The sequence below is a fragment of the Pituophis catenifer genome, unplaced genomic scaffold (genome assembly GCF_029215685.1).
Source record: "Pituophis catenifer annectens isolate HBS135680 unplaced genomic scaffold, rPitCat1.0.hap2 SCAF_16, whole genome shotgun sequence".
Classification (NCBI taxonomy): Eukaryota; Metazoa; Chordata; class Lepidosauria; order Squamata; family Colubridae; genus Pituophis; species Pituophis catenifer.
In genome coordinates, this window is record NW_027256896.1 from 1267159 (window position 1) to 1286243 (window position 19085).

The 19085-nt window shown below is 45.4% G+C and overlaps 1 protein-coding gene across 2 annotated transcripts in view; it reads left to right on the forward strand.

The window, feature by feature from the left end:
- The window catches only part of TSC2 (TSC complex subunit 2), a 67719-nt gene that overhangs the window by 7778 nt on the left and 40856 nt on the right, over positions 1-19085 (forward strand). The window contains exons 11-26 of one of the 2 annotated variants that reach the window (XM_070955040.1): positions 1049-1192; positions 2441-2578; positions 6281-6384; positions 7862-7943; positions 10113-10265; positions 11026-11142; positions 11288-11410; positions 11907-12016; positions 12207-12345; positions 13138-13260; positions 13753-13887; positions 15109-15298; positions 15976-16069; positions 16767-16869; positions 17425-17519; positions 18759-18887. In XM_070955040.1, coding sequence (XP_070811141.1) covers positions 1049-1192; positions 2441-2578; positions 6281-6384; positions 7862-7943; positions 10113-10265; positions 11026-11142; positions 11288-11410; positions 11907-12016; positions 12207-12345; positions 13138-13260; positions 13753-13887; positions 15109-15298; positions 15976-16069; positions 16767-16869; positions 17425-17519; positions 18759-18887 — 1979 coding nt within the window. The remainder of the gene's footprint in view (positions 1-1048; positions 1193-2440; positions 2579-6280; positions 6385-7861; positions 7944-10112; positions 10266-11025; positions 11143-11287; positions 11411-11906; positions 12017-12206; positions 12346-13137; positions 13261-13752; positions 13888-15108; positions 15299-15975; positions 16070-16766; positions 16870-17424; positions 17520-18758; positions 18888-19085) is intronic. The other variant, XM_070955041.1, reaches the window with a different exon arrangement.

The following is a 19085-nucleotide window of genomic DNA, read 5'->3' on the forward strand; positions in this document are numbered from 1 at the left end:
GTTCCAAATGCAGCACAACCATAAGCCAGAGCCTTCATGGCAGTTGGCCCAACTCTTCCCAAAGTTCCCCGCTTGCAAAAGCTGCCATGAGTTCTTGATAGCAAGGCAAGTGACATTCTGGTCCTAGTTTAGATGCAAAGTTCACTGAATATTCACTGCTGGTTGAGGATTAGTTGCCTTGCCTACCTGCAGATCAGCAACTAGGATACAATTTGGGTAAGGGGAATCTTTTACAGATTCCTGAACTCCTTGGAGGAAGGGTGGAGTAATGCTGGAGAAGGGGAACTGGGGCGGGAGTTGCTTCAGAGATAAATACAAGGTCCTCTTCTTAGTGTCTTCAGAGTTGCTTACATCCCAGATATGGAGCCTCCTAAGAGCTTTGAGTGAGCAGGAGTCCGAGGAAGCTATAAGCACCTGGATTCCTCTCTTGGTTGCAACTTTTCACAAACATCCAGTTGTACTCAGAGCAGCTGCTGGCTTGGAGTCCTACTTGCACAACACTAGCATTTGTTTGCTACTTAGATTTGTTATTCATTTTACTATAAAATATGTTTTAGAACAAAGGTGTCAAACTCGATTTTATCGAGGGCCGCACGGGTTGGTCCTTCATCAGCACGGCCCCACAGGCCAGATCTAAGCACTCCATGGGCTGGATTCAGCCCCTGGGCCTTGAGTTTGACACCCTTGTTTTAGAACATAGGTTTAAAATGAAAAATATTTCTTAATTTTATTATAAAATATGTATACCACTTTCTTCCCAGACTTTAGATGGTTTATGGCCAACAAAAATACAAAAAATGATGCAGCTTTTGGATTTAAATAATACTGATGAAAGCAGCTACATAATAATAAAATGTAAAAATGGCACATGTATAAAAATCCCTAAGTAGAGTCAACCACTTGTGCTCTGTCTTCCCCCTGAGCTCAGCAGAAGGGTGCCACCACCATTGTCTTCCTAAAATTCAAGAGGGAAGGGGCCATTCTGGGGAGGGGTCAGGCGCTGCTTCTACTCACCAGCTCTTTCCTTGACTGGGGCTTTTCCTTCTAGGCCATGTCAGCCCCCAATGCCATCGTGTCTTACGAAATCGTTCTCTCCATAACAAGGCTGATCAAGAAGTATGGCAAGGACCTCCAGGCAGTCACTTGGGATGTCCTTTTGGATATCATGCAGCGGCTGGTCGAGCAGCTGCAGGTTGGTGCCCTGCCTGTTTTAGATGCCTTCCTGGTGGAGCAGATTTTGCTGTGCAGCTGACCAGATTGTGAACTTCTGGTCTGTGTGGATTGGAGGTTGTTCTTACAACCGCCTGTACTTTTGTGCATTCTATTGCTTTTCTCCTCCTTTTCTTTGAGGGGCTCTTTCTCAGAAAATTAGCCCAGAAAATTAGATGCCACCTCTGTCCTTTTGCTGGCATGGGTAATACTATACAGTTTTATGGTGTGCAATATGGGTGTGCATGAAAAGGAAAAGCTGTGGTGTTTGGAATTTGGGGCAAACCAAGCATTCCAGAAGTTCTTCCCAACCATTTCAGTCCAGCCACAGTTTGGCAGAAGGGGCACTGGGAGCTTTCAGTTCTGAGTTTCAGAACACACAAAATCCCAGAAGCAGACAGGCAAGGCTGATGTCCCATCAGCCCTCCTTTCCTCAGCAATTCCCAACATCCCTGCCTGCCTGCCCCCTTGATCTTTCCAGTGCCCCCTCTCCTTTTCTCTTGTTCCCCCATCCCAGCCACCACTGATGAGCATGGCATCTTACCACCTCCTATTTCTTTCTCCACCAATTTCTCTTGCCCAAAATAGCCCCACGTCACTGTCTACTTGAAATACCTGTATCTCATTTCATGCATGAACCTAAACAGCCAAAATGCATGGGATTGGCTTCATGCACCAAACCGGCTATTTAGGGGACCAAATGGGTCGTGTATCTGTAATGCACAAATAAGTGACATATTTAAACTAGGGCGCATTGCTTGGAATGCGGTTATCCTTTCCTTGAGGAAATCATGACGTGAGTAACCCTGAACTATCTATTAGCTGTCTAGATTTGGAATAGTTAATCCACAGAATAAGACTAGAAACTCAGATTAATAATATTTATTAGCAGGAAGGTAAAAAGTTACAACACAAGGATTCCGGAGACCCTCCTTACTCTCAAATGCAACTGCTCTTGTCTGTTCCTGCTTTCCGGCTGGAAGTTTGCTTCTTTCTTGAAGGTCCAGCAGTCTACACCTGTTCCTGCATCTGTAACTCTCACAGAAATAGAGGCTCTTGATTAAATAATTGCTAGGGGGAAATTAGTTGAGTCACAAGTCTAATAGTTTGGTTTATGAACAGCAGCTAGGAAGAAGGTGCATTTTCCTCCCATTCTTAGGCACCAGGGTTAATGAAAGCAGCTCTGCTAGACAGTGTTGAAATAAGATGTTTTTTTCTTTCTGCCTTCTAGACTTTGGAAAGCCAGGAGCTGAAATCCATTGTCCACGATTTGTTGACTACAGTTGAGGAGCTGTGTGACCAGAACGACTTCCACGGCTCCAAAGAGAGATACTTCGAACTTGTGGAGCGATGTGCTGACCGAAGGCCTGTAAGGCTTTGGGTGGGAAATGTTCCCCTCAAGTGATCCCTTCGAGTCATTTTATTCGGCCCAAAAGTGCTCCTTCACACCGTTGCTTATTTAATGCACTCCTAAATGGTCTTCCAGGCCCTCTGAGCGGTAGAAGCCAGCTGAGGAGTCTTGGATGGCATTAGCATGCATTGTTTGCTACAGTCATGTAGAAAAGAACAGTCAGGTAGTACCCAGCTTACAACCATTTGTTTTGTGACTGTTCAAAGTTAACAATGGTACTTACGACCATTTTTCACACTTAACGACCATTGTAGTATCCCCATGGTCATGTGACCAAAATTCGTACACGTGGCAATTGGTTCATATTTGTGATGGTTGCAGTGTCCCGGAGTCATATAATCACTTTTTGTGACCTCCTAACATGCAGAGTCAATGGGGAAGCTGTGTTACTAACTTAACAACCTTGTTTCTCACCCAATCTAGAATCCCAGTTAATAAGGCTTTTAATAGTTCATTGGTTCTTGCACATTTTGGTTTTCATTCTTAATGTTATAATGTAATGTAAAATGGAACAAAAATCACTTCACAGATGTCTTGCTTAGCAATATAAATTTTGGCCTCAATTATGGACATAAATTGAGGACTACAGTATACCCTCTTTGAGTTCTATGTCTATGGAGTTTTTTTGAGTTCTATAGTTTTATGTATCAGGACATAGTACAAATCATCTGGTCTTCAGCAGTTCTTTAAAATAGGTAAATACAACCTCAGATGAAGAACAGCACATGGCATTTTATACCATGTCATTATTTATTTTACAAAAAGAAAGTGGAGAAGCTTTGTGTGAAAACTTGAGTACACCCTGACTGCTTCCATAGGTATGAGGAGGCTAAGTAGCAGCCAGGAGTTGCTAATCTGGTGCCTTTGATCAACTGAGCATCAGCAATTGGGACAACCTCTAGAAAAGCCAAAGCTTTAGGAGTTTGCTGGTCCCCAACATTGAGGTGTGTGTTCATACAATGCCAAAGAAGGACATCAGAAATTATTTCCTGAGAAGCAATTGGTGCTGCCCATCAATCTGGGAAGGATTATAAAGGCTATTTCCAGATTATCTAAAGCCCATCATTCTACAGAGAGGAAGCTTATTCATGAGGGGAAAACATTCAAGGCAGTCTTCCAGGAGTGGATGTCCCAGCAAACCCCAAAGTCAGATCGCACTCAAGAGAAAAAATGTGTGAAATTGTTGTTCATCTGACATTGTATTTCAAGAACTTTCAAGAACTGCTAAGGACCAGATTATTTTTACTCTGTCTGATACATGAAACCATAGAACTCAAAGAGGGTGTATTTTTCTTTTTCATGCACGTCTCCTGGCAGAGACCCGAAAATCAGCTGGCCGGCGGGAGGCGTGCGAACATGTGCGCTGGAGCTGACCTGGGCGTCGGCTCACGTGCCCGCAGAGATGGCTCCGCATACCACCTATGGCACACATGCCATAGGTTCGCCATCACAGCCCTATACCGTTTCAGACAAATGGTTGCCCAAAACTTCCAGTGTTGGAGCATTCACAACTTCTGGAGGCAAGTTGTTCCACTGCTTAATTGTCCTCACTGTTAGGAAGTTTCTCCTTAATTCCAGGTTGCTTCTCTCCTTGATTAGTTTCCATCCATTGTTTCTCGTCCTGCCCTCTGGTGCTTTGAAGAATAGCTTGACTCCCTCTTTTTCATGGCGACCCCTGAGATACTGGAACACTGTTACCATGTCACCCCTAGTCATTTTCATTAAACTAGAACCAATTCCAGCAACCATTCTTCATATGTTTTAGCCTTCAGTCCCCTAATCATCTTTGTTGCTCTTCTCTGCACTTTTTCTGGAATCCCAACATCTTTTTTACATCGGGCGACCAAAACTGGATGCAGTATTCCAAGTGTGGCCTTACCAAGGCCTTATAAAGTGGTATTAACACTTCATGTGATCTTGATTCTATCCCTCTGTTAATGCAGCCTAGAACAGTGTTGGCTTTTTTGGCAGCTGCTGTACACTACTGGCTCATATTTAAGTGATTGTTCACTAGGGCTCCAAGATCTCTCTCATAGTTACTATTGAGCCAGGTACCACCTATACTATACTTGTGCGTTAGGGTTTTTTTGCCTAAGTGTAGAACCTTACTTTTTTCACCATTGAATTACATTTTATTAGATAGCGCTCAATGTTCAAGTCTGTCAAGATCCTTCTGTATCTTAAGCCTAACTTCTGGAGTGTTGGCTATTCCTGCCAGCTGGGTGTCTCCTGCAGATTTGATGAGTACCCCATCTATCCAGAGGTGATATTCAGCAGGTTCTGACCAACCGGTTCTGGAGAACCGGTAGCGGAAATTTTGAGTGGTTTGGAGAACCAGTAAATACTACCTCTGACTGGCCCCGCCCCCATCTATTCTCTGCCTCCCGAGTCCCAGCTGATCAGGAGGAAATAAGGATTTTGCAGTAACCTTCCCCTGGAATGGGAAGGGAATGGAGATTTTACAGTATCCTTCCCCTGCCACACCCATCAAGCCATGCCCACAGAACCAGTAATAAAAAAAATTGAATCCCACCACTGCATCTATCCCCTCATCCAAATCATCGATGAAGATGTTGAAGAGTACTGGGTCTAAAACAGCCTTTAGGTACTCCACTGAATACTTCCCTCCATGTAGATGCAGTTCCATTGAGGACTACATGTTGAGTCCAGTTGGTTAGCCAGTTATGAATCCATTTGGTGCTGATGCTGTCTAACCCACATTTTTCTATGTTATCAAGTTTCCGTAACGGCAGCAATATCATATCTGCCCTTACTTACTTGAATTTCTAATTCACCCTTTGTATTCCTCATACTCTGTGCGTTGGTGTATAGACAATTGAATCCTTTTTGACTGACCCTGTTTACTTTCTACATAGCCTGTTTTGTGCCTGAGTTCCCCTACTTCCTTACTACCTGTTTGATTGGTGCACATGGTATGGCACACACTATCAAAAGCTTGATTTTCCTTGACATCAAGGTCGATATTCTTACCCACACAAACATCTGTTACAAGCACTAATAACCCTATTAGTTTTAGATTGCTGGGGACAGAAATGTTCTGTATCAATTAACTCTCTGTCCCTGCTGTGTCATGACTAAATCAATCCTGATCAATAAAACCCATTATTTTAAATGTTATATATTCTCCCAAAACCGGTTTGATGCCTGTGAGGAAGTTGTATGGCAACTATGCTTCAGTTAAAAAAAAACAAATTTTAATGTTATGTATGAATTAAAAAAGAAAGCTAAATTACAAACTGCAGGGCAGATAACATGTCCCTCTTTCTAACTACCACTGGAAGAGACCACCATTTAAGTCACACCTCTTCTAAACCATTACATTGGTTCTGCATGATCCTGATTTTTTTTGCATATATGTGTCTATAAAGTAGTAAGAAACAAAACTTGGTGCTTTTTAAGCCAGAATGTTTGGATCTTACTGGAGAAAGATAAGATGCTATTTTTATTTAATTTATCAAATTTAGAAACTGCCCATATTCCTCACAGAGAGACTCTGGCCTGTGTACATGTAAAATATTAAAGCATGAAAACTGAATATAAAATTATATAAGAAGCAAAAGATAGTTAAAATGAAAATGATTCAGAACTCCGGTATCCCTTTCCCCCCCTCACTGCTGTCTCTCTGTTGCCTTTTGGAAGGAATCTTCGGTTCTGAACCTCATAACCTACCGAGCTCAGTCCATCCACCCTGCAAAGGACGGCTGGATTCAAAACCTCCAGGCACTAATGGACAGGTTCTTCAGGTAGGACCAACAACTGCCACGTGGCTCCACATCACCTCTTTTCTCTCCAGGCTTTGCCAGATGAGGATGTTGAGGTGAGGGTCCCAAGAGCTGCTGGAGACCATGTCAGGAAGGGACCCTGATTGAGCTCACCAGAATGGTTTGCGGCTTCTGAATGCAGCCATTGTGCTTTATGCTTTGAGCTATTGATGACTCCAACCCATGTGATCATACTTTTCTGATGTTTTAATACTACTTTATTGCAATAACGTCCCATCTCTCCTCTGGGAGCTCAAGGCCACTCACATGGATGTCCCCTCTCAAACTAGCCACAACAAAAACTCTGAGAGGTAGGATGAATGGGTAACTGTGAGCTCCATTCACCGGGGGTGGGAGTGGGGGGTTGAACCTGATCTCAGTTTGAATATCAAATGTATAGTTGAAGTAGCAAACTTACTTTCACTTTGCTCTAAATGATTTGATACCAACCAATATATTATAACTGAAGAAATATTAGGAGAAATTTCTCCCTGGTTCAGATGATTCCAAAGTGGAATTATAGAGACTTAGCAATGGTGGCCTCTTCTTTTGTTAAAGGGCCTAGAAAGAGAGGCTGGCTGGTCAAGGATTGGGACACTTGAGCAGCAGATACATCTGTGGACCTTGCATTGGACCTAATGTTCTGCACATTGCTTACATTTCTGTGGCTGCATCCCCACATGGGAATAGGGAAGTTGAGGTCATGGTTGTCTGGGTCCCAGAGAGAAACTTAAGTGCAAAGCATAGTTTACACCAAATCATTCAAACCAACGATTTACAGGTACTGCTTGCCTTATCACAGTACATTTAACAATGGTTCAAAGTTAAAACGGCCTTGGAAAGAGTGACACGACCTGGACTCACGCTTGACTTGTTCCACCCTTATAGTCACATGGTCACAATTTGGGCACTTGGCAATTGGTTGTAAATGTGCTAGGTGTCAAAGTGGGATCTCGTGATTGCAACCTGTGACTTTTTTTTTTTTTTTTTGCTGTTTTCGGGCAAAAAGTGGTAAAAAATGCCCATTGAGGAAACTGGGTTTGCTTAATGACCACATTGTTTGCTTAATGATTACAGTGATTTGCTTAATGACCGCTGTAAAAATTGCTGTAAAATCGGGTCCATCTCATAAGTGCAATAACTTACAATGGAAAAACTACATGTACTATATATTGATGCATACTTTTATTAGTGGCAGTGTTTCTGTAATTATTATATTGTTTTAAGTTAACTGTTATAATTAGGATAACAAATAATTGGAACATGTCCTGTTAGCCCAGAAGCGCATCACCACTGAATAAACCAAAGATTGGTTTAGCCTAAAGGATCAGATGAGTTCCGGAGTTAGCTTATAGTTTAACAAGCTGAGCAACGCTGGCTGCCATAAGATTTTGAGCTGCATGGGTAGATTTGGTTTCTTTTTGAAAAGCAACTTTATTTCTCCACCTTTTCTGCTTAGAAATGAGAGTCGGAGTGCTGTTCGCATAAAGGTTTTGCACGTCCTGTCTTTCGTGCTGAGTGTCAACAGGCAGCTTTATGAGGTGAGTCCCCCTCTTATTCTGATTGTACAGAGAGGTCGTCAGGCTTTGTGGTAATGGCCCAGAGGAGAAAGGCACAAACAGTTGGTGTGCAAATTGTTCCATGTACAGAAGCAATGGTGTTCACGCTCAAACCGAACACGTGTTTGGACAAGATAGAGATGCAGGTGAGGACATTTTCTGATCCGGTTGCTCTGGGCAGGTCTGTTTTGCAGGGGGAGAGCCATGGCTGTGAGCTTTCCTTGCAATAGCACATCCCAGGAATGGCAGTTGAGAAGGCAGTGAAGGTCGAACAGGGACTTTGGGAGAACCCCTATGCTGCCCCATGGTGGAAGGCCATCTCCTTTTCCACACAGGCATCCGGAAGGAAGGTCATGGCCTGGAAACTGGGAACTGCTGAAGCCCTTGAGCAACAGGGCCCCCCAGTCAGGCAACAATGGCAAGAACAGCAGCACTGCCTTCTCTTAATTCTGAACAAGGAGAGAGAGACAGGGAAAAAAGTCTTTGCCCTGCTCGCCTCAGGAAATTGCTCCAGATCTCTCTGGGGTTTCTTTTGGCTGAAACTCACAACAGCAACAAAAAAAGTTTTGTCCCTGGCAAATTCCAGCTAAACTTCCAGAACACAATCCATTTATGTTAGTTAGAAACAAACAAACAAACAAACATATTTGTCCTCCAGATAGAGCCCCCCCCCCCCCAATGGAAGGCGGGAAATAGTTACTAATAAAAATGGGCAAAATGGCAGCTCCCTTCCCATCCCTTGGAGACAGCTGCCTATTTCCCCCAGGTCACAGGGTCCTCTCCAGCCTGTCCTTCATGAATTTTGACTATTTCAGGCAAGGGACTTACGCCTTGCAGAGACTTTCGCCTACTGAGATAGCCCAAACCAAGGAAACCTGTCCTATTTTTGAGGTCAGGAATTTTAAGGAATGGATACCAAAATCCTCTGCAAGGGTTAGCCCTCTTTTCTCTGAAACCACCAGAAAATTGGGCTCAAGGAACACATGTCATCCCATAGAACTTTGGAATGCTGCCCTCAGCAGGCACAGAAAGTTTAGTCTCACTTTGAAGGCAGTGGAAGCTGCACAGCCTGTTTCTTTGTGTATGTGTTTCATAGATTCAGTGCTTTTCTGCAGTGAAATGGAAATTTTGGGTTGCTTCTTTGGCTTCCATCAGATGATCCTTGAATCCTTTGGAAACCCTGAATATATGCACTGCCTTCTTCTCCCACCTGTCACTGCTTGCACTTCTCAAATTCCTATTTAAGGTGGTGAATTTATAATGATTACTTATTTATCTATTGATTTTTAATATATTACGTGGGATTCAGTAAAAGCAGAACACAATTTTTAAAATCACAAATGGAAACAACAATCAATGAAAACTAGTTCAGCATTTAAAATCATAGAAAGCTGTATTTTTACTGTGAAGTGCTCAGAGATCTTGACAATCAGCTGAATTCAAAATCTCAGGAATAATATTAACAGTTGTAAAAGTGCCACATTTGCTGACTAACACTGCTGAAAGATAAAACAAAAGTTTATAAACAAAAAAATTAAGGCAGAAGTGATAAAAATCCAGGCGCTTGTCAACTGACTCATATTTTTGTAGTATTTTGGGGTCATGCGATCACATCTCTTGATCTTCTGGAGGAGCCAGATTCATTTAACAACTGTGCTACTAACTTAACATCTGCATTGATGTACTTAACAACTGTGGCAGGAAAGGTCATAAAATGGGACAAAATTTACTTAATAACAGACTATCTTAGCAACAGAAATTTTGAGTTCAATTGTCATAAATCAAGGACTACCTGTACAATACAGGGCTGATATAAATGTTGCAAGTCTGAAAATCTTCCCGCTAGCGCAGATCCTTCTTTTAGCTTCTTTTCCTGACCCCTAAGTGAATGGGGAGTTCTGCACCTCATATAATCTGAGTGTTTCCTTGGCAACTTCTCTTCCCCTCATTCCCCAACCTCTTTTGCACATCCCAGTGCACACTCATGGTTGTGTGTGTTGAAACGATTGTTGGTTCTGGAGGCCGAATGACGTATGGCTGCTTGAGGACCTAGAAATTCAAGACTCCCGAACCTGATTGTTTTGCCTGACAGCATAGAAACCTGTCGATCCATCCGCTTTAGTTACAGTTGGAAATTGTCTCTGATTGCAGGAGGAATTGATCAATCTGGTCATCTCCCAACTGTCTCATGTCCCAGAAGATAAAGACCACCAAGTTCGCAAACTGGCCACCCAGTTGCTGGTGGACTTGGCCGAGGGTTGCAATACCCATCACTTCAGCAGCTTGCTGGATATCATAGAGAAGGTATGGACTCCGTGTTTCACCTCCAGTTTCTGTGACCGCGGAGAAGAAGCCCCTTCCCAGGAAACAAGAGAGCAAATCCTGCTTCGGGTCAGAGAGACTGCTGTTCATTCAAGACTCACTGCTTTTCTGGTGGGGCTGTCCAGTGCGCATTGTAAAATTAAGAGGCTTTGGTAACAATGACAGCATTGTGTCGCAACTCTGTTTTGAGGCCGTGGAATTGGACCACCACCTAGAAGCTCCCATTTAGGCTCCTTCCCTTTCCAGTATGTCTTGTTAGCTGAAACAGAGTTCGGACGTACACAAAGCACTGAACTATGATGTTTCCAAGCACTGTTTATTGAATAAGCCATGCAGAGAGTCCTCATTTTGCAACCACAACTGTGACTTACAACTCTGCCACTAAGTAATGTGTTTGTTAAGCAAAACATATCACACGATTGCCCCTCACTGGCCATGTCTGTTGCCAGTGTTAAGTGAATCCCACTCGGTCATCAGGTGAGGACCCACCCTCATATAAGCCATTCTCAGTTTGGTCCCTCCTGGCCCCAAGCCTTTGTTCTTGCAGATAAGGGGGGTGTCTCCTCTTCACCTCCCTCTCCCTCATCTCCATCCTCTTGGCCGTCCTACCCAGCAGCACTTCTCGGTGGTGGCATTAGCGGCTCTCGGAGCTCCTGGGGTGTAGCCTGGCAATCTCCACCCCTTGAAGTCCCCATTGTGGGCTGCCGTCTTCACCAAAGCTGTTTGCTGTCTTCCTGTAAAGGTGGCTTCCCACTCTTTGCTGCCTCCTGCTGACCTGGAAGAAAGAGACCTGCTCTCTTACTCGGCCTCCTTAGAAGACGTGAAGACGGCAGTCGTTGGCTTACTTGTCATTTTCCAGGTAAAGTTCCAGCCCGCCCTTTCTTTTTCCCTTACAAGGAGAATATTTTAAGGATTCCATATGGTCCTCAGCCATTCTTTCTGTGCTTTTGTAGTAGAAGAGAACAGTTTCAGTGTGACAAAACCTTCCCTCCTCCTCCTTTTAGACCAAGTTGTACAGCTTGCCTGCCAGTCACGCCATGCGGGTCTACGAGATGCTCGCCCATCACCTTCAGCTCCACTACAAGCACAAGTACAGCCTCCCCATTGCTAGCAGCATCCGCCTGCAGGTGAAAACTCTTTCAGACCCCTTCCCAGACCCAGGGATTTGCAGGAAAAGATGGAGGGAGAAAGCAAAGGGGGAGCAAATGGTTTGCGTGGCCATTGCTGCTGAACTTGCAGACAGCTGTCTTGGTTTTACAAGTTCTGAGAAGAAGTTTGTCACAACAAAGGGGTGAGGTGCCTCTTTCTGAATCCCTAGACCACTAAGTGTGACCCTCTTGCCTGTCTTAGGGGTCTTATTGTGAAGGTTTGAATCTGATGATGATACAAGAGGAAAGAGGTTTAACAGCAATGCAGCAGGACATTGACTTTTGCAGGGATCCTGTGCCCTTGGGGGTGGGGACAATTTCTTTCTGCTGCCCATCTAATGCTTTCTAAATGTTTTTCAGAAATCTTAGCTTGACTGAGGAGCTCTTTTCATGTAGTTAGGCTTGGAATGACTGGAAACGATGCCCTTTTCTTTTCCTTCTTGCTCTTACGTTGGATTGTTCTTTCCATTTTTAGGTATTTGACTTCTTGCTCTCACTGCGTGCTGACGCTCTTCTCCACCGCCTGGGCCTCCCCACCAAAGACGGCCTTGTGAGATTCAGCCCCTACTGCCTCTGCGATGCGGTGTATGTTTCTTTTGGTTGCAGCCTTTCCCTTTCCAGAGGTTGGGGGCAGCGGCTGCCTCTTCTCCCAAATGCTTCTTCTTTGTCCTAGCCTAAAGCTTGCTTGGAATGGTCTGGAAGGAGCTCGGTCTTCTGAATGGAATGGGGAGCTCTGGGCACCAGGCCATGCTGATGCTCTTCTCTTGTGTTGCAGGGAGCCCGAGAAAAAGCTTGCTGGCACTCTGTCCCCTCCCTCGGGAAGTCCAAGTGGCCCCACTCAGAACACCCCCATCCGCACAGGCCACCTGTCTTACTCGCTCCTCTTTGGAGTTCTTCTGCAGTGCTTGAAGCAAGTGAGTGAGGAGTCAAAGTGCACAAAAGCCAGTTGATCTGAATTCTCGGTGTCCAGCCAGGATTGGACTGAAGCCAGAGGCTGGAGGTTCAAGGCAGCTTCTGCCAGTCGCAGTGGGTTTCCCTGTTTTCTAGACACAGGTTGTCATAAATGGCCAGACTGCAGTCATCTTGCAGCAAACTTTGGGAGAGTGCTGAAGAGACCGAGTTCTGAACTGGGAAGTTCCTAGTATCTTGCAACTCCATTCCCCCAAAGCAGTGCCCTTCACATGTCTTTACTTCAATTTTCAGATCTCTTTGCTGGCCCAAACATATGCCCTGTTGTTTGGAGATTCTGGCAACTATGTTCTACATCTTAAGGATGTCCAGTTAGGCAGGCAAGCTTACAGGATTATTATTATTATTATTATTATTATTTTTAATTTGATTTATATGCCGCCCTTCTCCGAAGACTCAGGGCGGCTTACAATGTGCTCAGCAATATTGTTAGTAGGTTTAAGATTTTGAATCAATGCTGGGATTATTGCCAGTGGTTTGCAACATTCCTGTTTGTTTAAGGAATGCCGTAATACTCTATTTATTTTGAGGGTTATGTTCTGTCTGCCAATATTGGTTCTGAAATGCTATCAAGAACAAATAATATAGCAAGTGCAGAGTAATTAAATAATGGCTAGGATGCTGAGAATGAACAACTCGATTCACATAGAAAAAGGATTCTTCCTTGTCTGCCACTTTCTGGGCTCTTCCTTCATTTCTCCAATTTCTCTCTTCTTCTTCTTCTTCTTCCCTTTTAGGAGACAGACTGGAAGGTGCTGAAGCAGGTCCTGAACAAGCTGCCCAAATCCCTGCAGTATAAAGTCCTGTACTTAACCTCCCCTTGCAGTATCGATCAGCTGTCTTCTGCCCTGTGCTCCATGGTAAGGACGTGCTGGGCCTCTGGGAATTTGGGCTTGGCTGTTTGGGGCCCAGCTTCTCTCTGTCCTTCCCCGACACATTTTCATGATATGACTACAGTGTTTGACAGGGAGCCAGCATGGAATTGGGGGAGGGGGGAGGTATTAGCCTGCAGCTTTCAAATTGGTCTTGGCTGTTTGTATCCAGGGCTGTAGAGCATGTTTTAGGCTGAGGGCCAGAATCTGTGTGGGTTGATCCAGCACAAGCAAAAACTACATTTTAAATCAAATGCAGTTCACTTTGATAATTCTCCATGCATTTGTTTTCCCTTCGTCCTCTATGAAGAATGCAGTTCATTTTTCATCCAGCAGGGGGTTTGAGGAGTGTCGTCTCCTTCCCCCAAGGCTTCAGAGGCCCAGCGGCTTGCCTGCCCCCCCCCCCATGGTTCCAATCCACAATTTCCCTCGTGTAACATTGTTTTTGGAAAGCACAAGTCAGTGACTCTTTCGCCCTAGCTCACCGATAAAAAGATGACGGAACGGCTGAGGGATGTCTCGGAAGGGCTGTCCCGGAACGACTTGCACCAGGCGGTGGTTCCGGTCTTGACTGCTTTGATCTCCTATCACAGCTACCTGGACAAGACGAAGCAGGTATTGCCGGAGGGGCGGGGGCAGTGGGGCGAGGGAAACTTTCTCTCCCCTCTGCTTTCGGGGCTTCTGAGACCCCTGCATTTATAATGATTGCTACCACTTTTTGCCATTTCATTCCCAGAGGCTCTCAGGGCTTTATAAGCATTAACAAGAGAAGATTAAAGGCAAAATTCAGCGTATGCAGTGATAGCCAATCAGTCCAGTGTTCCACCATTCGGGATAGATGACCTTAATCATCTTCAGATGCTTTTCTGAAGCACCATAACAACGCTGCAAGGGGTGGTTGGTGTCCAGATCTCTGGGAATGGGCTGGGAAAGGCTTAAGCAGGGGATCTCCAAATAGCATTCCCCTGGTGGAAGGATCCCGTGCAAGCACGTTTCACTGGATTAGCAGATTCACCTTGGAGAAGGCAGACCCGGAGAAATCCAGCCCTTGAGTCATGTCAGGTTTTAAAAGTGTTGATCTGCACCCGGAACTCCCTGGCAGTCATTACAACTCTCAGCGATGGCATTATGTGAGCAGGCGTCTGTGGGTGCATAGCCAGGGCTGCTGCAGTTTCCCTAAGGCCGCCTGCGTGCAGGGCAGGGATAGGCCTGCTAGAGATCCTAGTGATAAGGGCATGAATTACAGGCAGCCTTCAACTTACAGCCATACGTTTAGTAACCATTCAGAGTTGCAACGGCACTGGAAAAGTGACATGACCATTTCTCACAACTGAGGATGGGATGATTTCTTGAGAAGAGGACGTACCACCTCTTTCAAGAGGAGGAGCACCAACACTCACCAATATATTTACTACCACCTCACTCAGTCTTTTGTCTCACACACACACGGGCTTTGACTGACCAGATAAGGCAACGACCTAATTCACAAGCGGTGGAGCTAATCCCATGGGGGACTCGGTCTGCTTCATCAAGAGCCACAGGTTGAAGCTACTTCCTGCTCCCCAAGACAAGAGCTTGTCACTTCAAATGGATTTGCCCAAGCGGCATCCAAGTTAATATGAGTGATTTTGTCCTCCAAAGGTTTAGCATAGAGAGATGCCTGGGAGAATATTTAATCTGAGAAACCTTGAATTTGGTTTTTTAAAAATCCTCTTTTGGATGCTAAAACCCATCACAGTCAACTCCGTCATTCTAACAATCTATACTCAATACATACAGAATGTCTTAGAGCCCACATTGTATCTTCTCCTGTATAACCATGTTCTCTCCATCCAGCGAGAGATGGTTTACTGCCTGGAGCATGGGCTGATCTTCCGCTGCGCCAGCCAGTGTGTGGTGGCATTGTCGATCTGCAGCGTTGAGATGCCGGATATTATCATCAAAGCTTTGCCAGTCCTGATAGTTAAGTTGACGCATATTTCAGCCACAGCCAACATGGCCATCCCTCTCTTGGAATTCCTTTCAAGTAAGTTGTGGGTGGCCCCAGAGCCTGCATCGGCCTGTCTCTTCGGGTGGGGTAGCAAAAAGCATCTCTGCTTTTTTGGAAACTCTTAGAAACTCCATAAGATCTTTGACAGTGGGATACTTGAATAGTTGCCCTGTCTCCGAAATAGTTGCCCTTTCTTATGCAAATTTCTGGTGCTTTGACAGTGAGAAGGCAGGGGGAATTAGAGGAAAACAGGTGCGGGAAAGCTCAAACCATTTTAGTTTCTGGAGATCATTGAGTTGCTCTTTGCATCTGGGGTTATATTTTCAGTCCCAGCAAGTGATAGAACTCTAGCTCAGACCCCACCCCACACCACCCCCATATTCAGATGTAGCTGGGACTTGAGTGAGAGACCACTGAAACAGGCATTAGCATGCCACTTCCCTTCCCTGGCCAAGAAGGCTACCTGGGACAGATGACCTGTCCCTGCACGAGACCAATCCAAGCTTGGTGGGCAGGCTATCCTACGGGGCCTAGCCTTGTGTTTGTAGACTGCTGTTTTATGATTTAGGGTGATACAGAATCCCAGCCCATTGCAGTTCATTCAAAAACCTTCATCTGTGTGAATTTTGCAAAATCAGGCAATGTGAATTTCCTTTATGTGCATGGAGCAGGGTGAGGCCTCTCACCTGACCTTATTTTCTTCTCCCTTCCAGCGCTGGCCCGCCTGCCTCATCTCTACAGGAATTTTGCAGCGGAGCAGTACGCCAGTGTATTTGCCATCTCTCTGCCCTATACAAACCCCTCCAAGTAAGCTGGCTGCTTCATATTAACTCGTAACCAAGGGATCCTTGGTTTTCTGTAAACAGTTGTTTTGAGAATGGCTTTCCACTCCAGAAGAGAATGGCTTAGATGGCCCAGTCCCATTGTCCCAAGCGTGCAGCTGCTTTGTTCTCCTTCCCCTTCTCTTAGGAGACTGAAAGATGAGAGAGGCAGAAGGGGATAGCAATAGCAATAGCACTTAGACTTATATACCACTTCAAAGTGCTTTACAGCCCTCTCTAAACAGTTTACAGAGTCAGCCTCTTGCCCCCAACAATCTGGGTCCTCATTTTACCCACCTCAGAAGGATGGAAGGCTGAGTCAGCCTTGAGCCTGGTGAGATTCGAACTGCCAAATTGCAGTCAGCTGGCAGTCAGCAGAAGTAGTTTGCAGTATGCATTCTAACCACTGTGCCACCACGGCTCCTATGGTGAAGAGGCTGGTTGATGAATGTATCAGCTATGGTGAATTTACTTCTCAGGCAAACCTCCTGCCTATCGGCATGACCTTCACAGTATAGACTTCTCTGTAGCACTTCCATTGGTAGAACAGATCACACAGGTTGACCTGGCTGCTTTGCCCCATGCTGTTGTTGTTAATTTGATGGACTGCATATTTATTGATTTATAAATTGATTGATCCAGGCCATCAGGGCTACTAAACATCCTTTCTTAACTGTTTGTAGGTTTAACCAGTATATTGTATGCCTGGCGCATCATGTCATAGCTATGTGGTTTATCAAATGCCGTCTCCCCTTTCGGAAAGACTTTGTTCCCTATATCACTAAGGTGAGTGTCTTCCATAATTAAGAAAGACCAAGGAAAAGTCCGGCTGCTGTAGCCGTTTCTTAACCCTGGCAGCTTTCAGAAATGTGGCTTCCAGCTCCCAAAGTGATTCTCGCAGCCCGCAACACACTTCGGTGATCTTTCTTCTCATTGTGACTTACCTCACAATTAGTGAGGCTGGGAAGATTTTGCTTGAGTTGACTTTGCGGCTTGATCCAGCTATTCCCTAGCCAGGGATAGAGGACAGAGGGACTGGCCTTGAAGGTCAGGAGGAAAAGCGGCTGTGGGGCAAGGAAGCCTCTCCCTCATTCACCTGAAGGGGAAGGGAGGGTGGGGGAAGCACAGTCCAATTTGCAAGATTTGGTTCTTCTGGCTGTTACAATAAAAATAGCCCTTGCCACATGGCCTCATCTGGTCTACATTGTAGGGCTAACACCAAGTGCCCTTGGAGTGGGAGTGGGGGTGTTCAGCTGGGGGTGTTGTGCTGAGACCCATCTGGGGTAGAGAACCTCTTGGATCATCTCTGGCGCACTCCCCCCCTCCTCCTCTTTTGGACAGGGCTTGCGGTCGAACATCCTCCTCTCCTTCGATGACACCCCAGAGAAAGACAGTTTCCGAGCTCGGAGTACCAGTCTGAATGAGAGACCCAAGAAGTAAGTTGGTCCTAAGGGCAGGAAAGGCTCTTCTCTCGCTTTGGCAGCAGTTAAAGGCGGTTTCTACAAGAAGGGCTTCTCTCAGCCTTTGCCCACTCGCTCTGGCTGGATGGTGGCTGCAACGCACCTGGAGAAGGGATGTATGGAACGAATGCAGAGCCTTTGCCTCCCTTCTTGGTGAAGAACTCGGATTCACCCTCTTGGGTTGCCTGTTCATGTCTTGAGGTGGCTGAGGTGCTCTAGAGGCATCTTAGTTCTTCTCCCAGTTCTAACAGCCATCAGACGGGTTGCCAAACAGAGACCGCAGTATAGTCTTTGTGAGTCAGGTTAAATCACAATAATTGAACTGTCTCGAATCAATCTTCTTCCAAAAACTCTTGGAATCTGTTCCTCTCCAAAGGAGAGAACTTCTTGATTAGAAATTAATGGTTCTCATGACTCGCTTTTAAACAGAACACTCGCCAGAAATCCCCAAACTATGAATAAATTGTAGTCAGACTTGGTATGCCTTCATAGAAGCAGCTCAGGTAGGAGAGACAATAATGTGTTTGTCTGCCTGGTAAGAAATGCATTCTCCCGGCTCCTGATGTCTTTCTCAGATGATGTTCTTACTGGAGTCCAGACTGGAGGGATTCCCACTCAAAAAAACTTGCTTGTTTGAAATGAAATAATTTTGTTTGGCAGTAGGAAAAATGCAGTAATTCTTACCCTCAGTCTTGGGATTGTCCTGCTTCAGTGCTGGAGTGGTTTCTCCATTGAGTGGATGCTTCCTGATGAGCCTTGTGACTTGATGGGTCACTTGGGGCAGTGTTGTGAAGGGCACTTGGAGGTCTCTGGTCCTGTCTCTGCCCACTCAGCTGCGTAAGGGGCTCCCTTGTACAACGCACCTTAACATTTCAGCTGCCACTTTCAATCCGCCTTTGTGTTAAGTTGCGCTAATTTCATCTGGTTGTGTGTGGTTGGTTTGTGTTCTGTTTTATTTTGGGTTGGGGTAACACCGAGCAGTCTGGAGCAATACGGGCTTGTTGTGTTTAAAATGTTCATGCTGTTAAGTTTTTCTTGTTTTTTAATTCCCTTCCCTCCTTTTTTTGGCCTTTTGTCTTCTGTTTTGTCTTCTTTTCCTTTCTATTCTCCACCGTCTTCTGGGGCTTTTGTGGCCTTTCACATCCCATCCTTCCAATGATTTCCTTGCTGTGCAATCCCGCCTCTCTGGTTCTGATGCCGCTTTGCCCTTAGTAGCTTTAAAGTAGGCAAAAATGCCAGGCCAAACTTGAACCAGTCTCCTCCCGTGAGAGCCCTGAAGGATCCCTCGGCCGTTGATGCCTTCCGCTCCCGCAGCATCAGTGTGTCTGACCATGCAGCCCACAGGTAGAGATGCTGGGACAGGGGAGGAGGAGGAGGAGGGTGAAGAGCAAGGGGGTCTGTGCTGAGGGGGCTGGGACGGTGCATGTTGGGATTCCTGCTTGGCTTCCTGATGCCCACCCTCCCACTAGCTTTGCAAGCATGTTGGTGCATGTTTCAGGATAACGGTCTAAGTTTGGTTTGGCTTGGTTTGAAGGGACCATG